Source organism: Lineus longissimus, chromosome 17 (genome assembly GCF_910592395.1).
Source record: "Lineus longissimus chromosome 17, tnLinLong1.2, whole genome shotgun sequence".
NCBI lineage: Eukaryota > Metazoa > Nemertea > Pilidiophora > Heteronemertea > Lineidae > Lineus > Lineus longissimus.
Window position 1 is genome coordinate 10327066 of NC_088324.1, and position 17530 is coordinate 10344595.

At 42.5% G+C, this 17530-nt stretch overlaps 4 protein-coding genes across 4 annotated transcripts; 3 read left to right on the forward strand and 1 right to left on the reverse strand.

Moving 5' to 3' along the window:
- Nucleotides 1–246: 246 nt before the first annotated feature.
- Nucleotides 247–2902, forward strand: LOC135501303 (large ribosomal subunit protein eL28-like). Its single transcript, XM_064793349.1, has 4 exons — nt 247–332; nt 1173–1262; nt 2299–2422; nt 2654–2902. Exons 2-4 carry the CDS (start codon nt 1182–1184, stop codon nt 2857–2859), a joined length of 411 nt encoding a protein of 136 aa, XP_064649419.1. The 5' UTR covers nt 247–332; nt 1173–1181; the 3' UTR covers nt 2860–2902.
- Nucleotides 2903–4867: 1965 nt separating this feature from the next.
- Nucleotides 4868–9057, reverse strand: LOC135501459 (zinc finger HIT domain-containing protein 2-like). The gene is made up of 10 exons (XM_064793586.1): nt 8962–9057; nt 8269–8418; nt 7765–7838; nt 7390–7449; nt 6903–7120; nt 6617–6733; nt 6310–6399; nt 5935–6100; nt 5576–5737; nt 4868–5287 (listed from the first exon to the last, which is right to left on the reverse strand). Exons 1-10 carry the CDS (start codon nt 9036–9038, stop codon nt 5037–5039), a joined length of 1365 nt encoding a protein of 454 aa, XP_064649656.1. The 5' UTR covers nt 9039–9057; the 3' UTR covers nt 4868–5036.
- Nucleotides 9058–9568: 511 nt separating this feature from the next.
- On the forward strand, nt 9569–11932 carry LOC135501002 (uncharacterized). The gene is made up of 5 exons (XM_064792721.1): nt 9569–9794; nt 10169–10331; nt 10677–10989; nt 11251–11703; nt 11909–11932. The coding sequence occupies exons 1-5, from the start codon at nt 9569–9571 to the stop codon at nt 11930–11932; spliced, it is 1179 nt and encodes a 392-aa protein (XP_064648791.1).
- On the forward strand, nt 11740–17288 carry LOC135501707 (uncharacterized). The gene is made up of 5 exons (XM_064793952.1): nt 11740–12626; nt 12988–13231; nt 13517–15016; nt 15712–15877; nt 16227–17288. The coding sequence occupies exons 1-3, from the start codon at nt 11932–11934 to the stop codon at nt 13955–13957; spliced, it is 1380 nt and encodes a 459-aa protein (XP_064650022.1). The 5' UTR covers nt 11740–11931; the 3' UTR covers nt 13958–15016; nt 15712–15877; nt 16227–17288.
- Nucleotides 17289–17530: the final 242 nt, after the last annotated feature.

Consider the following 17530-nt stretch of genomic DNA (forward strand, 5'->3'; position numbering starts at 1 on the left):
AGGAGCTCATGAGCTAATTGTGGCGTCACCTGTTGTTACTAGAAGAACTCCGACATCCCTCAATGTGTACATCGAAGATGTAACAAATGGCCTTGAACGATGGGGTCGTGGAAATAGTTCTTTGTAGATATAGTTCTCAAAGTTATTTTTTTTCCTCACCTTAAATTAGCATTCCACTGAATAAATTGTTCCCTAAAATGCTAAATACTAAATACCTTATAAGTATATTATGCTCAAGTAGCTAATTTTTCTATCAATAAATACTTTGTGAACTTTGCAACTCATATCCCTCCGCTCGGTCTCTTTGCTATTCGGCACGGCAATTTTGTGAAGTAAGATACACGTGTTCCTACATTTATTCCATTATTTCCCACAGATTGAACACTTACCCCATAAAAACTTGTTACAAATAAATATAAATATATATTCCCGCAAAAAACCCTAAAATGACATTTCATGTGTATCACAATATTGCAGAATTTATCAATGAAATATCCACAATTTCTCCCTTGTCCGGTGTATTAATCCGTGTACATTTTGCTTGTGCTCGTTTTCGGTTGTAGGTTGGATAAGTCCGGCACAGCACTGTCAGCAGTGGCTGTGTCGAATCAAATGGTCTACTATCTGTAAATTGGGCCTAACTTCAGAATAGCCGGGACAGTAGTAGCTCTCTACATTATGTACACTATGTCCCTCTGTACATTATGTACACATTCCTATCATTTATAGCACAGTGTGTCCCGGGTATTCTGCAGTTCAGCAATCATAGGTCCAACAGCCAAACAATGAAACATTAACCTCTTGAGTCCGGCGACTCATAAACGATGGCGTAAATGTGACAATAACAAACGTGAAATCGAAGATATTTCACTAAAATGGTCGATACACATGTTGGCAACAGTGCCCCTAACGTGCTTGACAAAATTCATGGAACGGTCGGTATAGCCTGTAGCCATCTAGTAGAAGCAAACGATACACAGTGATCATAATACAGCCATACAAGTGTGATGGCAGTACCGGAGTATCATTGATAAAAGTATAAAATAACCCCAATTGCAGACACTAAAGGTATTCAAGAGGTTAATCCTTCGACTGGTACAAACTTGGCTCTAGCATGGCTAGCCTTGTCACCAGTGCGATTACAATCTAAACATTTGTCCTGTTGCTTTCAGTTTGCCATCATGTCTGCAGATCTCCAGTGGCAGATCATCAGGAAGAACTCCTGCTTCCTCGTCAAGGGAAATGGAGTCACTTTCACCAAGGTATGCATATCCACAACACTTTCCAGAGTCTAAGAGGAGATGAATTCACCTGTTTCTGGGGTGGATCGTCAATTCCAATGCCATGTTTATTAAGAAGAAGTTGCTTACTCATCTGAGGAAAATTCCTAATATTATTGCAAGATAATACTGGTAGTCTTAGACAAGTGGACAAGAATTGCATGTACCCTACAAATTTTGGGTCAAACTGTTGCTTTTGGAACATGCTGTATGTCTTTAGATTCATATGCTGTGCTCATTTTTTCGAAGACTTGGGCGTCGTCGGCTGTAATAACAATGAATGTGGGACTTACAAATATGGGCACTTTTCAAAACAGAATGTTTTGGTGTAGGAAGTAAGATGGCATCTCCATCGGTCCCTGAACAAAATGTGTCACTTTGTATCCAGGTTGTCTTTGTTCAAATTGACTAAGGTCATTTCTACCAAATCTAGTCTTAAGTATAAGGAGCTGTGCTGCTCTTCATTACAGTAACTACATTACAATGTAAAGCAACCCAAAAACTTCTGAGTAGATTTCAGGCATGTGACTGCTATGGGCCAATTTATGTTTGACTGGCCATTCCTGCCAAAAATATCCCGCACCGGTCCATGGAGATCGCCATTTACATCATGTGACGTCACAAGATTGTATATCAAACTATCTCTGTCGAGGCGAGATGCGTCATGACTTCTTTCTTGGACTTTACATGGTTTTTTGACGTATTTTCCCCAACATGGCCAAGGTATGTTCGTGCCACCATTCCAAGACAATTTAAATGTCCGATATATTTCATGCGGCAATATTTCTGCACAGAAATTTGGTCAATTTTGATTCATCTTGCTGGTGTTTCTCGGTAAACTGTATTAGGAATTATTTCAGATGATATCTCCTGACACTTAGAGAAATAACTTTTGTTGCTTGCTTGTTGCTTGCTGTGTAAATTTACCTGCTTGCTGACAAGCTGGCAAAACTCATTTTCTTGCTTCTTGTAAACCTGTCCCATAACCTTTGACTACAAATATAATATTAAATTTCAGGAACCCAACAACCTGACTGGGCGTAACTCATTCCGTTACAATGGTTTGGTACACAAGAAAACCGTTGGTGTTGAGGCCTGCTCCGATGGAAAGGGGGTTGTCGTGGTGACCAGGAAATCAACTGGTATGTTGTATTTAAAGCAGCACTGTTGTTTTGAAAAAAACCCTACATACAACTTGGTAAGGTATCCATGGCATAGAGTGATGGATGCAACCATAACATCATCACAACTTGACAGTTGGCCACTTCTCTTTTAAATCCGATGTTTGTGTTCATGAGTGAGAAATTTAAAGAACCAATGGCATTCCGGCTGTGAAGACAACTTATTCATCATATGATGGTCTTTTCTTCTAGGGGCAAGGAAACCATCCAAGAGTTTCAGCCGGGTTGAGCTGAAGAGGGGCAGCCGCCGATCCCTTGACACCATCAGAAAGACGCTACGCACTAACCGTTACCGTAAGGACCTGAAGATGCCCGCCCTACGACGCGCCAGTGCCATTCTCTACAGTCAGCGACCCATTGTCCTAAAGAAAAAGGCCCCAAGGAAGAAGAGGGAATAGATTGTTTAATGTATTGTGTACAGAATAAATAACTTGAAAATGACTTGACATTTTGTTAGTTCATGATACATGTATTGGCAACCGATGCGGGCAGGATTTTTTCCGCACATTTGCAAATGTTGCATCCTCGGCTTCTTCAGGCAGAATAGGCCCATTGTAATAATCTCATGATCAGTGCACCTTGAGGTTAAGTGGCCAAAGGTAGGTTGACTTCGAATTCTGGTGATGTTTATATGCTGAAAGAGCAACACCCTTCCCGGGCAGCTCTGTTTTTGATTTGCTGCTCTGAAGGCCATGCTACAAGTAATGCATTCATTGGTTAAATGTGACCTTGGTTTGCGGTCGCCATGTGGACTTTCAAATGACAATGGCACGCTGCACCATGAGAAGTGCTCGTCTCGAAAGAGTCGATTGGTTCGTGCATCTGTGCAGTGTAACCATGTTCTCCAGCAATCCCATGACGAGTATAAACCCAGTAATTGCAAATAATTGGTCTGAGCATGTTACTCAAAACAATTGGACCGCACAAAGACCGAAAAGAATGTAATTTTGGTGTTTTCCAATCTTGCAACGACCAAGTAAAGGTGGTATTTGATATTTAACCCCTCTCCCTAAAATTATTCCGCTGGGGATTGACTGACTGGCATAATCTGAAGTTTCTACAGGCAAATTGCTTCCTATACTGTCCCAGAGTCTGGTACATCCTAGAGGTACATGAGCGATTGTGTTGTCCGAGTAGTCATGTATGGCCTGTCTTCTAGAGCACAGTGAGACAATTTCTCCACAATGGGCAGAAGGGTCCTGATATTGTCCCGGTCGCATGGTTGAATCCTCCAGCTGTCTCAATGGCCTGGTTGGGCCATCTAGCACAGTGAAACTGTTGATCTACCAATGGCAGAAGGGTCCTGATATTGTCCCGGTCACATGGTTGAATCCTCCAGCCGTCTCAATGGCCTGGTTGGACCATCTAGCACAGTGAGATTGCAGACCCAATGGGCAGAAGGGTCCTGATATAGTCCCGGTCACATGGTTGAACCTCCAGCCGTCTCAATGCTGTCTAGCACAGTGATATTGTGGATCTACCAATGGCAGAAGGGTCCTGATATTTTCCTAGTTGCTGCTGCCCTGTTGTATCAGTCTATCCTGGAGGTTAATGAGCTGTCCTAATGGCCAGACGGTTGTTGGGCCTATGTCGGAGTGAGATTGAACCACCAAAGCAGTTTGGTCCTGATTTTGTGCTAGGAACTACTCATGGGTTGTGTCTTCTCATTCCAGGAGTGTGCTGTCTCAATGTCGTCCTGGTACAAATCGGCTGTATCAGGGGACATCCCAGCTACATTAATTGTCTCCATGCCAAGGTTTGGCCTCTCCTCAAGCTCAGTGAGCCTGGTGAGGAAAACCATTACCAAAGCAGTGTTGTCCAAGGTACATAGGTTGTTAATATACGATGATGTATCTCCATCATCGTCAAAAACGCAAACAATGTCTCTATCCGGTCACACTGGAGGATCAGAGGCCTGTTCATTCAGCCAGTTGAGCACTGTCTGTAGGCCTGTAGATAACATTGTTTTGACGTTCCAAGGTAGTCTGGAGGAATATAGACCAGGTGAGGCAGGGTAAAATGCAGAACAATAAGCTGCCCTTTAGTTGTGAGAACAAATTTGGGGACACCGGCCTCTTTCATCCATGATTGCCAGGGTCAGTTGTATGCTCCTCTCCTTGCACACGTTACATAGATGTAAGCTCTGTCTGTCACGGAGTGAAAGGACCTGAAGTTTAGGAAGGGTCTCCTTAGCCTTGGTCACCAACCAAGGAGAACAAACCCAGGTTGATGTCGTTCGTTGACATTGGTCGGCAAGACATCCAGGAGAAGGGGACTCCAAAATCAAACCCAGCCACCAAGTCAGAAGGGACCCGCCAATTTGATGTGAAATAGAAATCGGGTTCAAACACACCAACACGGAATGAGACGCACACTCGAAATTACAAATCAAAAAGAAGGAGCAGGTGAAATTGCCAAAATCATTTATTTTCAACATCTACATGTAAGGTCTAATCCTGTATTCAATGAAAATATCATAGTTGGTATTCAATATGGTAATGAAGGTCCTCTCTTTCAGCTCTTTATAGGGAACAGGACAGGCATAATGTTTTTCCTAATGAAATCCGTGAACTCTCTAGTCCAGTTCTTCAATGTCAGTCACTCTCGCTTTACTTGTCTTTCCTTTTGAATTATCACTGGTACCCACATTTTCAGCAAATGTCACTTGTTTCCCTGAAGTTATCTGACTCGATTTTCCCGAGCTAGAACTTGCAGGGGACTTGAGTGGCAATTCTTCTATTAGTTTTTCCTTCTTTTTCTCCCTTTGTGACGTTTCTACAACATCTTGTGATAATCGCTGGGTTGCAAGATCTGTAGACATCATACCTGAAATAAAGGGAAATCAACTGGTCAGTATGGTCATCAATCAGTCAATCATTCTTCGTTGGAAATCAATGCTTTCACCCCTTTAGATTGCTGGTTGGGGACATCTGGGGCCTTCATCAACATGATCAAAAGGTGTACCAATGTCAAACAGGCTTTCTAGTTTACATTTAGGCTTAAAGGAACATCTAAGAATTCTCCCCTCTAAAACAGTGAAGGGAGTGGAAGAACTCCCTGACTTGCCCTATTCATTACAATGACCCCAAAAGTTCCTCTCAAAAATATACTTACAAAATTCTATTTCTATGTCTGGAATAGTTTCTGCCAGCCCATGGCCATATTTCTGCGTCCAAACAACAAGGAACTCCAACTTCTTCATCGAGTTGAAGTACTTCTGTTTCTCAGCTTGTAACTGTTTCGTTGCTTTTACATTCAGTGTGAGGGATTTCAGATCTGCAAACGAAAAAGAAAAAAACCCATGGCATTAGGGTGGAAAATGTATATCCATTGCCTGCATTTACTCAATCAGCGTTGTTTTGAAATGGAATTTTCTGTAAATGCTTATACATGTAAGGTTACTTCAAGATGAGTTGGACTGAAATTTTGCAAAGTTGTACTAAGAACACAGTTCTATATAAGAACACACTAACCTTCAACCAGTTGTTTCCTTGCCTGTCGAAACAACCCATGGAGGTCCGAGAGGGCTGCCAATACATACACGAGGGGTTGCTGACTGTTAGGCCCCATGATTATATTCTCAACATCCTTTAGAATGGCCACGGAGAAATCCGCGGAGTTTCCTAGGATCAATTTGTGCTGGAAAGAAGAGTGTTCTTTGATAAGTCTTTCTGGCCTAAAATTTGTTTTAACACCATGACCAGCCAAGTTTACAAGACAGCTTTAAAGGCCGACGCCGTTAGTGGTCATCGTGTTTTCTTGTGGCTCAGGTGGAGAAAAATAAACATTGCCATTGTGCGGTTATTCTGCATGCAAATTTGCTGAAACTCGTTGCTATCCAAACTCACCTCCTGAATGGCTTGAAAACAAGAATGGAGGGCAGATCGTGCATCCGTAAAGTTCTTCCCAGCAAGGGTATTACATAAACGAAGGACTGTCTAAAATAGAAAAACAATGTCTTTATTTTGATGATTTCAACTGCTCCGTTGACGAGTGAGGCTCTAAAAATCTTTGCAGTTCTAATTCTAACACTAATTTTGAAAGGATTACACTTTCCATTTCAAATATTGCCAATGACTGCAAGACCACATTGGTAAATCAATACAGCCTCCAGTGTGATGCGTTGTCAAAAAGATTGCAAATTCAAAAACTTACATCAACTGCTTGCAGTTCCATGCCAACATAATCGCCATTATGAAGCCTGACTGTGTATGCGTATGCGTACATGATGTTGACGACATCATACTGCAAGGTGTCCGGTGGTTCACCCTTCTGAAAAAGAATTTTGATAGATATGTTGAAAAATGTTAAAAGGATCAGTCGTTCCCTGGATTCTTACTACATTTTGTAAGCAGTGTTCTTCACGCACTGTCTTCCATTTACTCCTCCGTGCAGGAAGTTGTACACCAAGGCATGGCTGAAAGCCATGACTGATTCTTACCAAAATCTTTGTGACGTCCGGAAGCCTATTCAAAATCTCTGGATGCCTTTGATTCGATTTTGTCTTTCCTACTTCCTCGACAAGGTTTGTTTCTTTAATGTTCCACCAGGGCTCCCATAATTCCATCATATTTCCAAGGCGACCATCCTCAACCATCGACTGGAATTCCTTCCGCTCTGCTTCCGTCAATTTTTCCCAGACTTGATCCGTGTCCATGTCTAGAAAAAAGAATATTGAAAAATATGTTGCCAAAACTGTCAGATTAACTTCAAGGTATGTCATAATTTAAAAGTGAAGAGAGAAGTTCATGATATTGATAGTCTTATCATGAAATGAGAAGACATTGATAAAAACATCATTTGTGTAGACAAACTCAACTTACAAAGCACACCATTTTTTTGCATCAAGGTGCACTGGCACACAAGACATGAGTACTCTTGGCCTTTTTTACTGGACTTATCTAATTTTGATCAAACTAAATACTCACCAAGATTAAGACCCTGCAATCTGTCCTCCAGAGGAATCTCATCTTCGTCCTCCTCGTCATCTTAAAAAATCAAATTAAAGTCGTACATTTATTTTCAAACAAGCCAAGGAAGAAAGTTAATTGGTCCATCATCTTACACTACACTAACAGATGATATGATGGCTTTGTTTCTGACATAGAAAACTGCTTCTTGTGGGGAAATCAAAGAGTGCATTTTAAAAGTGGACTGACATACTGCCGTAATGATAAATGCTGCATTCATTGTTGGAACCGAATGATACCTGGGCTCAATAGCTTTAAAACTGAGTCGATCATAAGACTCTGAGACTGTTCTGTGATTCGAAGACTATTCTTAAATTCTTTTGAACGCCTTACCATCATCCATGTCTGGAATATCTTGATTCTCTACCCGCTGAAGCATCTCCATCATCTTTTGTTTCTCATCAGAACTAAAAATCAATAAAATATATTTCTGATATTGTTATTTGGAATCTATACTTGGGTTCATCAGTCCTTTTCACTAGTGTGATCCAGAGATACGTGCATGGCAATGGTGTCGCATAACTAACACTGTCAGTCTGATTCCAAGACAGTCACACGTCCTCACTTGTGACCTGGTACAAATTACTTTACTCATTAACCATCCTTAAGTAGTTAAATCCTAGTGGAAAAACCTATGGGCTAAAGAATATTTTCAGGTTTAGTTGAACCTCCCATGATAGACAGTGGACACCTCTGTTAGCATGACACTCGCCATTGATAAAGACACCACTCTTTGTCCCAAATTGGTTGTTTCCATTCAATTTGTTCCTTTTTAAGGAGAGCACATGTCAGTCCCTAGGGTTTTCTTAATAGTGAGTTTCTACTGCATATCGTTACCTTGCCTCGCAATCCTGGAGTCCATCCATAAAACAATTCTTGTAGAATGATTCTGAGCACTCGGCATGTCCCTCGCTTTTGTAACAATCAGACGAGCAGTATCTCACATTGCATCTCGGACATGTATACTTCGCCAATTCTTTGTAGCATCTAAACAAATATGAATAAATCACCTGACTGAGCAGCAAAGTTTGTATCGCAACTTGAAATGATGATGTCTTTGGCTGCTGATGATAATGCCTATGTCCGGGCAGGCTGGCCAGCCACTGTTTGCCTCAGCATCATCCATAGCTAGCTATTCCACTAGGCCAAGGTTAGTTGACTAGTTGTTGTAAAAGTCAATCATTTTGTCAAAAAATAGGCAATGTCCCTTCCCCCCTGCCTGGGCCTGGCCTATAGGGTCAGACTCAGAGTCAACAAGCCAAGAGAATAGGCTAAATGGAATAAGTCTATAAAATGATGCTTTTACAAACCCTAAATGGAGTTATCTTTTTTAAGAGTTTATATTTTTTCGAGACACCCTGTCCCTGAACAGGTCACGTACATTTTACACAGCACCAGACTATACAACAAGCACCTGAACATTTCATCGCAATAATTCGTACGTTTTCAAGCACCTGATGCATTCGGCAACGCAATATATCAACACATCGAATAAAGGCATCACAAAGATCACACAACTTTACAACTTACATCTTACAAATAGTGTTTTTATTGGCTTTTTCACAAAAATCTTCAGGGTCGTTTTTCGTTCGTATGGAGGCTGCCATCTTGATTTAGTTCCATCTTCTCCATAGAGATGGCGCCCGTATCCGATAACCAGCTGGAAGACGGTAAACTGCCAACTGGAAGAGTTTTTGCCATAAAAACCATAAAAACTGCTCTCTTGATACTCACGCTTATTTCAAAACCAGTTGTCAGACTGGCCGGGCCTGCAAAGTTGATGGCAGGTGTGCAAGAGACCCGAAGACCAATCAAATTCGATTGATCGATTAAAAGAAATCTATACACCCCTAGATGGTAAAATTGCATTACAGTATGTGGTACCTTACGATAAGGATACAGGACAGGTGTAGTTGGTGAAATCAATAACGTCTAAATGATATAACGATGAATCATTGAAAGCCAGAGGCTGAGAATTGCTTGGTATGGAATCACACGCTACACCAGATACGAACCGTCGTTCCGGCAAATATTTTTTAGATCATGGATGTTTACAATTTCAATAGCCGGAGCTTCAGTCCTGTTATGATGTGAGAGCTTACACGAACCACAGTCATTGCAGCCGAAAAGGAACATCATGGCCAGCCTCGGCACAATACCAGAACTGACCGTCAACCCTTCACTGGCCGGCCACGAGGCCTCCATCAATGGCGCCCTAGCGGCTTTCAGGGAGGAGCTAGACAGATACTACCAATACAGAAAGATCATCGCGGAAAGTTACGACGCGATACGGGAGTGTCTTGATATGCTGTTTGAGACGTATACTGATGACTCGACAATGGGTTGGATCAAGTCACATTTAGGTACGATTGTTCCTTGTCGGCTGTAACCTATACTATTCCTTCTCAATTCACATCCCCTCTTGTTCCAAACCAATATAAAGCCACCTCCTTTCTTGGCTGAAGCTGTAACTCTTCCTTCGCCATACACGCGCCCTTCTTATTACTCATATTCCAAACCAGAGCGGCCTCCTTTCTAGGCTGTAAGCTGTAACCACCTCCTTCTCCATACACGTGCCCATCTTATTACTCTTGTTCCGAATCATAGCGGCCTCCTACTTTGACTGTAACCGCTTCCTCTTCAATACACGCTTCTTACGCATGATCCAAACCAAAACAACATCCGTTTTTGGCAGGGATCCCACTCTTATCTTGAACACCTTTCCGTTAAATTTCAGAAGAGGAAGCCCAACCCGTCGAAACTGTCCTGACCAAAGACCCCATTATCTTGGTCAGTGGCCAGGTTAACTGCGGCAAGTCATCTTTCATCAACGAACTACTACAGCGCAACATTGTTCCTGTGGAGGAACACCCGTGCACTTCGAGAATTGTTAGAATAAGGTAATGTGTAGCCCACTTTTGGGCGAATGCCGCCTATGCTTTTCTTCTAACATGAGTGAGAATATTATGCACTTAGTGCGCAAAGAAAACAATTCGCTTAACAAGTCGCTTAACTCTGGCAAAATTTTGCATTTGGCGATGAACTGTGCTGGCTCCTAATAGTCTCACACATATGTCTTAGATCTGGCACATATAGCGGAAGCGATTTCGGTTGGTGTGCTCAGTTAGTAGACCCCTGTCTGTTTTACAAGAGCATCCAGCTCACCGCCTGCACTGGAAGCGTGGTTGATGTAGTCAGGTAATTTGTCTGTCAGGGAAGTTCTATTTTTCAATTTCCCCTTTCAGGCACAGTAAAGAGGAATATTATCAAGTCATCGGCACGCAAGGTGGGCAGATTGGTAAACGGCATAGCCTGAAGACCAGCGAACTCCGCGAGGAGGTGAAACTAAAAGAAGGAAAGAGAGAGGCCAAGGGTCTGGTCGAGGATGTGGTGGAGATTGGTCTCGATCACCCGATGCTGGCGTCGGGACTTCAGATAGTCGACACCCCTGGCCTCAGTGAGAACGTGGCTATGGACACGGTGGTGTCGCAGTGTCTGGACGGGGTTCTGCAGGTCCTCTTCTATGTTATTGACGGGAATACCTCTTTACGAGTTCAGGTATAGATAACTTCATAAATACAACTTTTTCTTTAAGAGTTCATGTAAGAGAACGTGTACAAAAATAAGTTGTAAAAATCCTTCTTTGAGCAATTCACCGGTCGTAGGTCAATCAGAACTGTAAGATTCTACCTTGCCCGTGCATAGTCATCAGAAATCAACCAATCAGCAACGGTCGTTAAGAGACTCTTCCTGACTGTCTTGCTAAAGAAACTTAATGACTGCTTTGAGTTTGAAAGGTAAAATCGTTTTATACTGCAGGATATAGAGTTCATTGCGCACGTCACGGCCAGGGCCCCGGATATGAAGATCATCTACGTATGTAACAAATGCGAGGAGGACAACATGGCTTGTTCAATGGACGCTGCCAGTGATGTCAACAGTAGCGAAGACGAGGACGAACATGGAGGGCCGCCTTTCGGTGTGATTCCGAAAGGTCAGCTAGCATTCAGGAAATTGAAAAACTTCAGCCTTATTAGCGAAAATGACGGGGAAGATAGTGATGTGTTCTACCAGTTGTCATGCAGTATGCTAAAGAGAGCTCGGAAGCGCGGTTTCTCGGAAGAAAACAGATTCACTGCGGAATTCCGTAGGCTGGTGACATCTGTGATGGGTCACATGCGGGAGTGCCTCCAGATTCATCTTTTGGAGGCAATTGTGGCCGCTTGTGGGATAGCCGCACGCGTTTTCGATTTTCTGGTCGGGGAACGCTGCGTGAAGAACCATGTCTTGAATTACAAACTTCGGGAAACGAAGCGGATTGAGCGCAAATTGAACGCTAAATGCGTGTCTTTCATAACTGACCAAAGACAACTCATCGACTCTTCAATACAGGATAAAGTGCTGAAGAACACAGACGGGATCGTGTCTTCTGCCCTTAACATTGACCTTGGGATAAATGATGATGTCAACCTTGAAGACTTTCAGAGGTACCGGAAGATAATGGCGGATTTTGTCGTTCGTTTCCTGTTGGATCGGATTCTGCACAGCAGTCAAGTGAATGGGATCCTCAGGACTATTGAGGAGGAGATTCGCCAGAATATTGCCGAGTTGTTCAGCACGTGCGAGAAATTGGAAGGCGATGGCGACCTCCTCACTCAGCTGAAATGCTGCTATACCATTGATTTGACGACAAAAATTAACGTGCCTCTTCTTTCTGAGAAAATCATGAAGAAGACATTGTTCATGCGAATATGCGAGGTCGTCGAGGATGTCACGTGTCTCGCAGATGTCAATGAGCGTCAATGGAAGGAAGAGACTTGTCGCCATCTTCTGGAGAGCATAGATAGTGAAGAGTTGGGTCGAATCATCTGCGACCAGTTGTGCGGCGAATTGATGCACGCGCACAAACATTTCAAAACTATTTTCAAAATGGTTGCCTCGTTCATCGAAAGCGTCCATGCCAAGGTTAAATCGTATGAACCGTTCATTGCGCCATTGTCCAAACATATCTGCATTCTGTCGTCTCTTGATTCGAGCGTTCGACATGGGCATGTCGAGCTGCTTCAGCTCATCGAAAGAGGACACCGTTGTGAAGTCTATAGATGCAAACGCACCAAGACAAAAGCTGTCGCTAGACTTGTTCCAAGCGACAGGAAGCATTTCTCTGAGTTTGCCGAAATGTTAAATTTTCAAAGGTAAGCGGCGAATATTATAAAAGACAGTCAGCAGATTAGTGCTTTTAATCGAACATACAGCTAGCTGATTAGTTCTGCTAGCCGCTGACATTATCTGCCATCACTTGAATTGACAGCAAGCAGATTACCTCTGACAACATCTGCCATTTGTTGCATAGCCACCAGATAGTTCAGACAACAGCTCTTTCTAATTGATTGATTGGAATATACAAGCAGTGTTGTTCTGACGAACAACTGCTAGCAGTTGAATAGACAGCCAACCGATTTTCATCACGCCAAACGAACAAAATAGGTAGCATATTAGTCGTTGTATTTGTTTGTTTTTGCAGGTACTGACTCGCATGTTCTTTTTAAATTTCAGGAATCTTACACATTATCACGAAAACCTCCTGAAGGCGTTCGACATCAGCCGAGACACCATGGGTCGGGTGGTTGCCCTGGTCCCATACGCTGGTGTAAGCTTGTTCCAGGAGCTCACAGACGGCATGGCCGGATCGTATGCGACAGCAGAACGGCTTGAGATAGGAAGACAGATCATATCTGTCTGCAAGTTTGTTCGAGAGAAGGGATTTTCCTTGGTTGACTTACGGCCGAATAATATTTTGGTGAGAGCAGTCTTCGATATGTTGGCCCTTATAATCGCTCCCATCGCCGGGCTCCCACAAGAGAACTTTCTGTGCCAGACTCAATGCCGTTGTAAACGTCTCTCATTGAGATCCGAAATGAAAAAGCTTTAGGTGCGGAATGAAGTGCTCCCTGCAGCTTCGTCACATTCATGTTGAAGCGTCAACATCTCGGATTAAAAAGGTTCGCAAATGGCTCCTGATCTTTGGTAATTTTCTACACATCTGCATGGATCAGATATCATATTCTTTTAACTTGCCTTGCAGCTCAAAAATGGCCATCCAAAAATCGACCTCTGTAAACCTCGAGGATTGGACATACCCTACCCACCACCTGACAACAAACCACCGTTCCACTTCGCCCCCGAAGTTGTCAGCAACTCCCGGAAACGAAACGTTGGGGATGGCTACTCCGGGGCAATGATTCTTTGGTTCCTAGCGTGCGGTCGGTTTATTCGCCCTGACTTCGCCAATAAACCAAGTGTGGAGGCTGTAAATGATATCATTATCAACGATCTCGATTCAGTGCGACAAGACCTGTGTAATATTTTAGATCGTGTGAGGTTGGAACATATTTGGAAACTGGACGGTTCGCCGAGGCTATTGCGCAATGTGGCGGCCATTTTGAAAGAATTCATTGTTCCGGAGGACGAGAGGAAACCAATAGATTCACTTTATGATCGGTGTATGCATTTGATCAATGAGTGATTAAAGGAACTTTGAAGGCTATAAACCTGGCGAACTAAAACCGAAGATAAATTCTGAAGCCATTAGTTGGTAGTCAAGTTGACCATATTGCAGCTAATAATTATATATTCTATGCAAAACATGCTTAGAGAAACTTAGCGGATATCAACCTAACGCCGGATCACACTCGCATATACCGACATTCAACCGTTTCGTTAATCATGCATTGAGTTGATTTTTCTCTCTCCTTTATTGGTCTTTGCTGTTATATACCTGTTATATCTACAGTCCTAGCGGAATGTCAGGCCCTAATTCGTCTTTTTGATAGGAGTCGCGCTGCGGGACAATGCTATAGAGTACTCAAATTTTAAATTCTTTAGTATTTCATAGATTTCCAACTGGCTTATTCCGAATATTAGTTTCTAGACTATATGAATACGGATTATTAGCCCAATTCACATTATTAAAGGGACTGTTTTCTATCAGTTTATTATTTTCACTGGGATATATAGCTCTACAAACAACTGGTAGGAACGTTTACTCTTTGATATTGCACAACTCCTGATTAGGAACATGTTCATATATGTGGTTGATCACAGGATGCAGTTTGAAATCTGTTGAAGTGGAAAAAGTAATTATAAACGTCATAAACAGGCGGTAGAAACAGGCCAATTTTAGTGACTATAATCTACCTTTAAAATGGCTTTGCTTGAGACGATTATGGAGCTGGACGACAGCGCAGCGGATCTATATAAACATAACGAATCCGCTACGGACAGCGAGGACGATGTGGACATGAAGCTCCGTAAAAACCGACCGCTCGGATTCTATCTCCGGCAGATCGTTCACGAGAAGTTGCCGGAGATTAGTGCCCGGAGAGAGGGAAATCTGGTAGCCGCCGAAACCCTCGCAAAGGATCTGTTCTCCGCCCTAGCGCATCCCTTAAGCCCATTTTCGCCGTTCGTTCAGGGGAAGCGACTCCGCGGAGATAAGCATGGCTACAGGCTGGAGCAGGTGGATTCGGAGGTTTTTGAATTGAGGATATTTTTGAAGTCTTTCCTGTATCAGGATTCCTTCAAGGTACGTTTAACCAAGAATGAAAAGAATAAAAGCCAGAATCATTTTGAAATCTATTTTGGATGAGTTTATTTTCGGCTCGTTCACTTGAAGAGTTCACAATGTATTTGAAAACATGCAGTTTCCAATTATGATGACCTCAAATGAAGTGGCGGGTGAGTTGAAAAGATGACCACAAAATATTCATCAAGATGATACAGACTTGGGGATGTAGAAAGATTGAAAGATTCGTTATGAGAGGGTGCTTTTTAAACGGCTCTGGATACACATTATACGTGAGGTTCGCAAAGAGAGTCTTAAAACTAGCAAAACGACCACTCACAATGATTTACTCTCCATTCATTATGTACCGAGTTATAAGCGTATTAGGGAAACACTTGGTTGCATTAAGCAGTATGACAACCTATAAAGTTTACGAAACGGTTATTCAATTGAAAGCATATTAGTAAAAGGAATCAGACTTTGTTAGTAAATCTTTGAGAACACTTTGAAAGCAGTAAAGAAAATATTTATTGCAAGACTACCATAAATGGTTTACATTTTTTAGTTTAGGTTAACTTTTAACTGCTTCACTGGTATATATGTTAGGTTGATTAAAGTTAAATTCCTCTAAACATATGCCGCAACTCGCTCTATCCTTTAGAAAACAAAAATATTCAGAATCCGTATAACTTTTCCTTGATGCTTTTTCTTTTTAGATTTACTCCGGTGCGGGCAACGACGTCCCAGTTGGTCGTATCGCGTACAGACTGAACCCCTCCATTACAGCAGAGGAGAAAATGGTGACCCATCAAACCTGGGGTCCCTGTATGGACCAAGAAGGGTATATAAGGCCAATGATTATTGCAACAGTCCTAGGCGCAGGTAATGTCGTTAGTTCTTTTGCCCTGACCTCGCAGAGTCCTCATTTCGGTAATCTTGTGCTGACGAAAAGGTTGCAAGGGAGTCATCCGCATTTGTCAGTAAACGATCATTCATTAGTACCGATGGCTAAATCGCTAGCTCCGCTTTGCTGTGAAAGATAACAATTTGTCCATTTCTAACATGCTCCGTTTTCAAGCGCTTTGGTCAAGATTGACAGCAATAACAGACTGATCGGTATAGTTGCCCGTCACGACCAGTACGTTTATTACGCCTTTACCGAATTTCGCACTGTCATGCAATACATAATTCGATCGTCCGATCTCAGTCTCATCTCAATTTATCACTTCAGCTCTTCGGATGATCATAGAAAACGAAATACTTGAGGAGGAAATCGCGTCAAGGATAAACTCCTTCATCCAAACTCCCTCAGGATCCATTGAGTTGGGGATACAGAAGGAGCCAAAGCCGATTCGAATACTCGTGTGTGCTTGCATATTGGGCTATGATCTGCCCCTTGGTATGAGGCTACAACATGCCATGCCGAAACAAATCCCATACAGCGTAGCTGGAAAGGATCATATCCGTGACATCAACTCGGAAATCAGTGATGGGCAAAGTTGGTGGTCTGCAGATGCCGTGCTCGCCATGGAATCATATCAAAACGCCCGGGTGCGAAAGATGGCGGAGAAAAGTTGGCGGATGAATTTCAGTCCCGTTTTGCAACGGGTGCGGGATTTTGCGGTGAAAGATTTGGACTTCTCGGAGCAGTTTCCGGAATATTGTGCTTTGTTTCAACTGCTATGTGAAAATAACCCAACTCTCCTAACCCTTGGTTTAGACACCTTTTGTTCCACTACGATGTTAGAGCTTAAGGCGCCTGGTACAAGTAGAAACCTTGCTTATGAAGATTGCTTTGTCAGAATCTTACGGAGACTCGTAGCATGCTTAAAAGAAGGAAGCTGCGCTCATTTTTTCATGCCTTCGAAAAACATTTTCAGTGAAATCAAAACGTGTTCTGTCCAGAACATGGCAATCTTGTTGGAGTCCATTGTGAATGACATTTTGGCTGATCCTATGACGGTGGTGAAGCACGTAGGAATGATGGACGAGATTGAAGACGATCTGAAAAATGAAGAAAAGAGACAACTAAAGATAAAGTAGACTCTCGAGGCAGTCATTAGTCATCCTAAACATAGTCATCCCAGGTTAGGTACAAGGCCGATCCAATGCGTCCGGAGTGTAAAAAGGGACATTGGCGAGAGAAATGGGGATGAGAATAAATTATGTCTTTCTTTTGCTGGACTTTCGATCTGGTGGTCACGGGTTCGACTCTCCGTATATCCACAGCAGTTTTTTCTCTTCATTTACTTTCTTTATTCATTCATGTACATATAGTAGTATTAATATTATTATCATCATTACTATCAATATCATTTTATCTTGAAAACCCCTGAACCCGAACTTTACAAACTCAAGAACACACAGCCAGTCTACTACAGGGCAGGACAGAGAAAGTATCCCATCCTCGGTCCTCCGTGTCAATCCATAACTGCCCCACAATACAATGTGTGCTTTCTCTCCTATGATACGGTCCCTCATCCGTACGGAGATCCGTAGAAAATTACCCATGTGCCACTTGTCCTAGAGATAAAT